Source organism: Antrostomus carolinensis, unplaced genomic scaffold (assembly GCF_000700745.2).
Source record: "Antrostomus carolinensis isolate BGI_N321 unplaced genomic scaffold, ASM70074v2 scaffold3032, whole genome shotgun sequence".
NCBI lineage: Eukaryota > Metazoa > Chordata > Aves > Caprimulgiformes > Caprimulgidae > Antrostomus > Antrostomus carolinensis.
In genome coordinates, this window is record NW_010298785.1 from 1 (window position 1) to 7,988 (window position 7,988).

At 38.7% G+C, this 7,988-nt stretch overlaps 1 protein-coding gene across 1 annotated transcript; it reads left to right on the forward strand.

Annotated features, from left to right (window-relative positions):
* The first annotated feature begins 76 nt into the window (after nucleotides 1-76).
* LOC104520757 (RUN and FYVE domain-containing protein 1-like) lies at nucleotides 77-7,287 on the forward strand. The gene is made up of 10 exons (XM_010162545.2): nucleotides 77-243; nucleotides 554-671; nucleotides 1,282-1,383; nucleotides 1,710-1,833; nucleotides 3,100-3,158; nucleotides 4,053-4,118; nucleotides 4,742-4,811; nucleotides 5,763-5,864; nucleotides 6,290-6,406; nucleotides 7,095-7,287. Exons 1-10 carry the CDS (start codon nucleotides 87-89, stop codon nucleotides 7,272-7,274), a joined length of 1,095 nt encoding a protein of 364 aa, XP_010160847.1. The 5' UTR covers nucleotides 77-86; the 3' UTR covers nucleotides 7,275-7,287.
* Nucleotides 7,288-7,988: the final 701 nt, after the last annotated feature.

Sequence of the window (7,988 nt, forward strand, 5' to 3'; positions counted from 1 at the left end):
TGTCAGCGCTGTGGGGAGTCCGGCTCTTAAACCATCTCTTTTCCCCCCCACCCGTGTCCCCCCGCCCAGGTGCGCGGTACCACGCCATGGAGGAACGCGCCAACCTCATGAACATGATGAAGCTCAGTATCAAAATCCTGATTCAATCGGCCCTGAGCCTGGGCCGGACCCTGGACTCGGACTTCCCACCCTTGCAGCAGTTCTTCGTGGTGCTGGAGCATTGCCTCAAGCACGGCCTGAAAGGTGGGCACCCGCTGAGGAGAGGCAGAGAAATGATCTGTGACCTGTCTCGCCGTGTCTGGCTTCTGTACAACATTAATATTAATTGCATACACCATAGGTTGCTAATTGGTATTACACATAAAACTGTGTGGTTACCTTCTGATATCCCCTGTGTTTTGTGCCTCCTAAACTGTCATGGTACTTTAATGCCCTCATTTCATTGACTTATTAGGAGCTGGTAAGAGAAAGTAAAACATCAACTAAAATTTGTCATTCTGGAGTTGGAAGCCTGTCACCTTTCCTTACAAACTTTTTTTTATACTCCTTTTAGTGAAGAAGACTTTTATTGGACAGAACAAATCATTTTTCGGTCCTTTGGAGCTAGTGGAAAAACTTTGTCCTGAAGCATCCGATATAGCAACTAGTGTTAAAAATCTGCCAGAGTTGAAGTAAGTGGATTTTGGGGGATGATGCATTTCACTTCTGCTGCTGGGAAAAATAATCTTTTGTATAGTCTCTCGCTTTCCTTAATAAGATTTTGTTCCTAAAGAGAAAAATAGGATATGTAGGAGGCATTGACCTCTCTAAGAGATAAGGAGGATGTCTCAAAATATTTTGTGCTTCTGATTCAAACAGTGCTGTCAGATTGAAAAACAGCATTTGGAAATTTCTATAAACTTGCTAAAAATAACTGCAGAGTATTCACAGATACTTTCTTTCCTCTTCTTTCCCTCACTTTCCCTATGGCTTTGTTTAATTTTGTCTATTTTTGTGTGTGTGCTAGTACCATTTCATTTGGGTAATTCAGAATGATTAAAATAAACTAATTTTAATGGTAGGATGCATCAATGGTTGGGTTATGCTGGTAGTTGAAAATATGTATGTCTTTCCAAGATAGGAAGATTTTACAATATATTTTCTGTTCAGTGAAGCAATAGGATTTATTCAAATGCTTCTGTGTTGTGGAGAGAACAGTTTGTAAAGGGATAATTTTGAATTGTCTAGATCTAGTTAATAAACCATTTTGTTTTTACTAAAACGTGCAACTTTTCATTTTAGGACTGCTGTAGGAAGAGGAAGGGCTTGGCTTTATCTAGCACTCATGCAAAAGAAACTGGCAGATTATCTCAAAGTACTGTTGGACCATAAGCATCTGTTAAGGTAACAGTACAGACATCTGTAGTTTGTATTCACCGAATCGCTGAAACCTTGCAGTGCTCTAGTCATTCACTGGTCATTCACTGGTCTTTAACTGGTCAGTTTAAGCTTTTTCTTGCAACCTACAGGAGAGCAAGTTGTTGTTTTTGCAGTGAACCTACAGAGGAACAAGTAGAGTATTTTCTTGTGAGAAAATATTCCACCTTGTGCAATAAATTAGCAAAGAGGGAGCTTTATAAGGGCTACATCGCTATTTATCTGATTTCAGTGGTGGAAGAGCCGTTGTAGTTGTTGTGATGTGCAGTGAGACCTTCTAATCTTTCTTCTAGTGAATTTTACGAACCTGATGCCTTGATGATGGAGGAGGAAGGAGCAGTCATTGTGGGTCTGCTAGTTGGATTGAATGTTATTGATGCAAACCTTTGCTTGAAAGGAGAAGACTTGGACTCCCAGGTGAAGATTAAAGGTTAAATAAGATCAGTCTGTATAAGATTCCAGTCGAATTAAACACATCCATAAATACTTCACTGAGACAGGTCCAAAATTCTTAAATGTGTTATGCAGCCAGGGTTTGCTGCTGTTTTCGTAAGCAGGCATTTGAATGTCTTATGATAAATCAAAAATTGGACAAACTAAGCTGATTACAAGAGATACGTTGTAAAGATCAATCTGCTAGGAACTTATGGGAGCTTTTGTTTTGAGGGGGTAGTTTCCTTTTGGCTTTGGTGTGTTGGGGGAGGGTGATGTCACATACCTCTGCTGCTTTAATGAAACAGCCCAGGAGTATAAGGAATGTTTTGAGGTATTTGTGGTCCAAACAAATACATGCCTTACATGAATTTGTGCTTAACTTACCGTGAGTATCCTGGAATTTTAGGCCATGTCCTCTTTCAGACAATCTGTTTTACTTTTGATTTAGGTAAACTTTGACAAAATGGGTCAATAGCATTGCAGAAATCTCACTCTCTTTCTAAGCTGTAAATTAAAAATATATGTTGGTCCAATTTTATTCTTATTAACCTTTTTGTTCTTTAAAAGATAATGTTGCAGAAAATAATGTAGCAATTATCCTGCCTATTCTACAAATTATGGACATGTCTAACTATTAATGTCTTCATAAGAGCTCAAAGAATTGCTTAAATATGATATCTCCGTAAGATACTGTGGGGTTTGGTTTTGGTTTGGTTTGGTTTTTTTTTTTGGAAAGCATGATTTAGGTTATTTTTTCCTTTTCTGTTGTTTTTTTTTGGGGGGAAGGGGCAATGAGAGGGGCATATCTCCATATGATACTGTCGAGTGGTTTTGGTTTTATTTTTGTTTTAGGAAAGCATGATTTAGGTTCTTTTTTCCTTTTCTGTTGGTTTTTTTTGGGGGGAAGGGGCAATGAGAGGGGCAGGAATGTCATATGTGGAAGCTTGTCATGTTTCCCACATTGAATGGAAAAAGTACATAAGTATCTATCTCTTTAAGTAGCAATTTATGGAAATGCTGTCAAAACTAACAACTGCAAGAAACTGAGCACACTGAGTATGGTTATTTTGATGCTTTTATGACAAACACTAGCTTGTATGTTTGCTTCAGCTGGGAAGAGTGTAACTATTTTTTGTCTTTCTAAACTTAAACTTCAGATGTTTACCTTTTTCCAAATATAAAGTAACACCTGTTGCAATGCAGAATTGCACTATGAAGGTGTGTTAATGTCTTAAATATATTTTTCAGGTTGGAGTGATTGATTTTTCCTTGTACCTTAAGGAAACACAGGACAGTGATGGCAAACAGTATGTATGGTGAATTAATGATTCTAAATTGTTCCATTTTTTTGTAAAACAAACTTGTCAGACAGTCTGTGGGAGCACGTTAAGTGCTAGAGATCTTAAACTCTTTTAGTCATCCAAAAAAAGATAATCCAAAATAGATTTTGTTAGCTAAACAAAAGTACTAATTTTCAAAGGTTGAGCCCATGGTAGTTTTAACAGAAATACAGTGTGGAGAGTTTGTGTCTTGAGCTGGGACCAAATTAAAAGCATTCAAAATTTTATATTGTGTTTTTATTGAGTTTTAGGCTACATCATCTGCCAGGTTACCTGTGACTAAATCACTGCTTTGTTTTTAAGCACTGTTTCAGAAGCACTCTCAGTTAAGTAAGTCAAGGAAGCTGTGGCTGCTCCTCCCTGGAAGTGTTTAAGGCCAGGCTGGATGAGGCTTCGAGCAACCTGGTCTAGTGGAAGGTGTCCCTGCTGCTGGCAGGGGGGCTGGAACTGAATGAGCTTTAAGGTCCCTTCCAACCCAAACCATTCTATGATTCTAAGTAGCTGTCTGTGTGAGAGATCAGTTATGGAGGAAAAAAACATACTTTTAGGTGAAATGTCAGGCAAATTAGAGACTGCAACTGTTAGCATTACTGTATCTAGAAGACTTGTAGTGAATGGAGGAGACTTCATAGTTTGTGTGCTTCCTGCACTTAGAGCACTTTAGTGTTTAGCTGCTGGGAAGAAGCAGCTGCTCCGTCTCTCTAGTGCTTTTGGTTTAGCTCAGGCACAAGAATGTTTGTAAGAAAAGGAGAAAAGGTTTCAACTCAGTTTGCAAGTCTGTGCTGAAAACTCTAGTACAAACTAACACTTTAGAATGAAGGAGCTTCTTCTCAATCAATAAATGTTCACTTTTACAACTAGAGATGGAGGGATTACAGCTGTCCTTGACCAGAAGCATTATGTGGAAGAACTTAACCGACATCTAAGGTGAGATTTTAATCTATTCTGACATACAAACACTTGTCCTGTTTAGATTTTCCTGTTTAGACTTTGAATGCCTCTGCTGTCAGTCTTGTAGATTTTTGTCTTGACATTGAAATGGCTTTACTGATTATTTCCCAAAATTTTAGTTTCGTTTTGTAATCTTACTCTTCTGATGGCATACGCAATGCAGAAAACAAGTCTGTGCAATAATAGTTGACTTTTTTGATACTTAGTGATTAACAGAAGATTTTAGAGCTGCTTTTTCAAGAGAGAACTGTTACAAGTGCATCTGGAAATTCATTCTTTAGAGGAAGAGTCTCTGTTCTTCCCCTGTGAGTTGTTCAGTGGGAGGAGCAGACTTCACTTACCCTCTTGAACACCAGAGAGGTGTTAAGACTGCAAAAGCTAAGCCAGAACAGAGCTGCCAACTAGCAGAGCAGGCTGCCAACTGTAGACTCAGAGCTTTAAGATGGACAATTGTCCTCCCTCTGGATTTTTTGCCAGCTCACCAAAGTATTTCATTGTTAACAAATACAAGATGGTAAAAGTATGGTTGAGGATAGGAATAAATGTTGATCACTGGCACTTCTTTTATTGTTTTTATGCATCTCTTTTCCTTGCTGCAGTTGCACGGTTGCAGATCTTCAGAACAAAATAGATTGTTTAGAAAAGACCAATTCAAAACTCCAGGAAGAGGTTTGTGTCTGGTCTGTTAAATATTTCTTGTAGCTGTTTTCCATCAGAGGCAAAACTCCCTGAGAATATCCCTTAGACTTAATATTTGAGTTGATACTAAGGAAGTATTGGGGGTTGGTAGGACTGGGATGAGTGGGCACAAGGGGAAAGCTCTGTGGAAAGCTTCTACATTGTGTTAGTTTTTAAAATGCTTTTGGGCACTAATTTGTTACATGGATTTCGTTAACTGAATTTGAAAATTTTCAGTTTTGTCTTGCAATGGCATCTCCACCCAAAAGTAATCGTACCACTATAATGAACATGACTTCTCCCTCTTCCTTCTGCACATACACATGTGTGTGTATTTGTCATGGGAGTTAAACAGAACACAGAAAAAGAGAAGGAAAAGAATCATACTTCAATTAGGAAATATTTCCTAGCTGAAATAGAATCCAGCAGCGTGCATGATAGTACTTGTTCTGGGTTTTGTGGTGATGAGGTGGGGGGTTTTACTTATTTATTTCCAGTTGTATCTGTGTAGTCTTAATTTCCAGTACTTTTTGGGGTATCTCCACTTGAAAATGCCATAAGGTTCCATCAGTGAATGTTAACCCTGACTTACTATATGACTTCTAGTTCATACCAGAACAAATACCTCAGATCACAGACCTATGGTAGATTTTAGCCTTTTCCACTAGGATGCATTTCTTTGCACAGTTAATATTTTAAAATAATTTATGAGAGTGCAAAGCAAAAGTCAAGTGAACAAATATGGGTGGGCTTATTAATTTAGGCTGTACAGTGAATATGGCTGCAAAAGAGTGAGGCAGCTTCTGGGGAGAATGAAAGGGCCAAAAGGAGAAGTGAGCAGCACACCTGCTACAAAGGCTGAGCTTCTAACTTTAGAATTCCTCCAGATGTTGCATTCTTGTACAGTGATTAAATATAGATCTGTTTTCTCTTTGTGAACAGCTTGCAGCAGCGACTGACCGAATTGGATCACTTCAGGAAGAGCAGCAGCAGTTAAAACAACAAAATGAATTAATTCGGGAACGGAGTGAAAAAAGCGTAGAGGTAGGACAGCTGTTTAAAGATGATGGGGATCCTTAAAATAACTGATCTCTTTTGAGCAACTGTACTTAGTGCTTTCAAAAGCACTTTGAACTGGAATGTTAAGCACAGTTTAGCGTGTTGCTGTGTGGATCACTGGTTTTGTGTCAAGTATCCACAGGTTTTGCTGGTTTTTACTACACACTTAAACATATATTTGCAGAAGGGAGAAGGCATTCAAAGTATTAAAAATTTTTATTATTATTATTTTTACTCCATTCTTTGAAATTTTATCTTATTAACGTTTACCAGCTTATTAATTGTAAAATAGTAGGATTTTATTTGAAATAGCACATAAAAATGTTGTGTTACACACAAGAACTGAAGGCACACTTTAATTACATAGCTTTGTGATGTTATGTGGTGCTTTTGTTGATGTTTCCTTGTAGGTAACAAAAGAGGATACAAAAGTAGAATTGGATACTTACAAGCAGTCACGCCAGGGCCTTGATGAAATGTACAGTGATGTTTGGAAGCAGTTGAAAGAAGAAAAAAAAATTAGGCTGGTAAGGAAACTTAACTGTAGAAAATTAGATGAAAGATACAGGATTCTGCCCACTCTAAGGTAGCATTACAAATATAAGATGTATGCTGTGCACTTGATGCAGCTGTTCAGAATCCATGAAGGATTTGCAAGCAAGATACTGGATATTGGTCATTAACAGTGTCTGTAAATAACTGGAAATTGGGGCTTTTGGAATGCTGAAAATAAAAGGTCTTTCCCTGTTTAAGAAGCTACCAGCATAATTATAGCAGAGACTAAGATCAAAACACAAAGGGAGGCAACTGTCTTTATGGAGGAAAACATGGGATGTGCACAACAGTCACTTGCACAGTGAACTGCTCATTAGTGACTGGTGAAGAGGCTGCCCAGGCTTGCTGAAGCCCATGGCTCTAAGTCAACCCAACTCTAGCTGCCAGGAGAAATGCTTCATTTGACAGACCACTGAGTTACACAATGAGCTCTGCACTTCATGCCAGAAGATGTGCAGCCTTGCCCTGATCTGGAGAGCTGCAATAGTCTTTTAGTCTAACTAACTTAATAAATTATTTGAGACCTAGTTCTTCTTTAGAGTTATAGTTTGGTGTTATCTCAGAGTAATACATAGTTTGTGTAGGGGCTTATGTGGGTTTTGGAAAGGCTTATCCCTGACATGTGACTACATAGCAATAACTAGGAAATCTCTTTGCAAGGAACTAGAGAAAGAGCTGGAGCTACAAATTGGAATGAAAACAGAAATGGAAATTGCCATGAAACTTCTGGAAAAAGATACTCATGAAAAACAAGACACTTTAGTTGCTCTTCGCCAACAGTTAGAAGAAGTGAAGGCTATTAACTTGCAGATGTTTCACAAATCTCAGGTATGTACATAGTGGAGAACAGAAAGAGCAGCTGTGTGTGGTCTTTTACACTTCAATTGTGCACTTATACACATCTGAAGTAATACCTAGATGCAACCATTCTTAAGAATATCTATTTCAAAACTGTTTAATTTTTTATTATGCTTCTTCATCGGTATGATATTGGGTATGTCTGCAAAGAAAGGGATTTTCCTTGAGTATGCTGCATAGTGTGCCGTGGGATCATCCAACAAACACTGAGAGCTCTCACAGAGAAGGTGTTTGCAAGGGTTCTTCATCCTAACCACTGAATTATTAGTCTTTACAAAAATTACTGACTGCAGCCAAGAACTGTCTTGCTTCTCCTTCCCATCTGTGTTGTCTCACCTTTCACCTGCACCACGTTTAACGCTGTTTACCGTAGAAACCAACAATAAGCCTCTCTAAAGCAATAGAAAACATGGTTATTTTTGTCTGTCTCCTGTAGTCTGTACCCAAATGCTCAGCTGAGTGCTATAGCCAGTGGAAAGGCAACACTGGGTTGAGGGAGGGACGAACTCTGTGCTCAGGCTGGTCTCTGGAGCTACCAGAAAGTTGTTGGATTGGTTTAGGTATTTTGTTATAACCCCTTTAGCATGAGACCTCGCTCTCCAGCTGTAAGATGGGAGAGAAGGAAAAGGAAAAACATTTTGCTTTCTGGGCCTGTCTTCCTTCCTCGGTCTCTTCCTTACCCTGGCAGATTTTAGA

What these genes read in the sequence shown, in the direction of transcription:
- LOC104520757 (XM_010162545.2), top strand. Translation starts at nt 87, where the DNA reads ATGGAGGAACGCGCCAACCTCATGAACATGATGAAGCTCAGTATCAAA. An exon ending in AAAAATCTGCCAGAGTTGAA is followed by an intron (nt 672 to 1,281) that starts GTAAGTGGATTT and finishes TTTTCATTTTAG; the next exon opens with GACTGCTGTAGGAAGAGGAA. An exon ending in GGAGTGAAAAAAGCGTAGAG is followed by an intron (nt 5,865 to 6,289) that starts GTAGGACAGCTG and finishes GTTTCCTTGTAG; the next exon opens with GTAACAAAAGAGGATACAAA.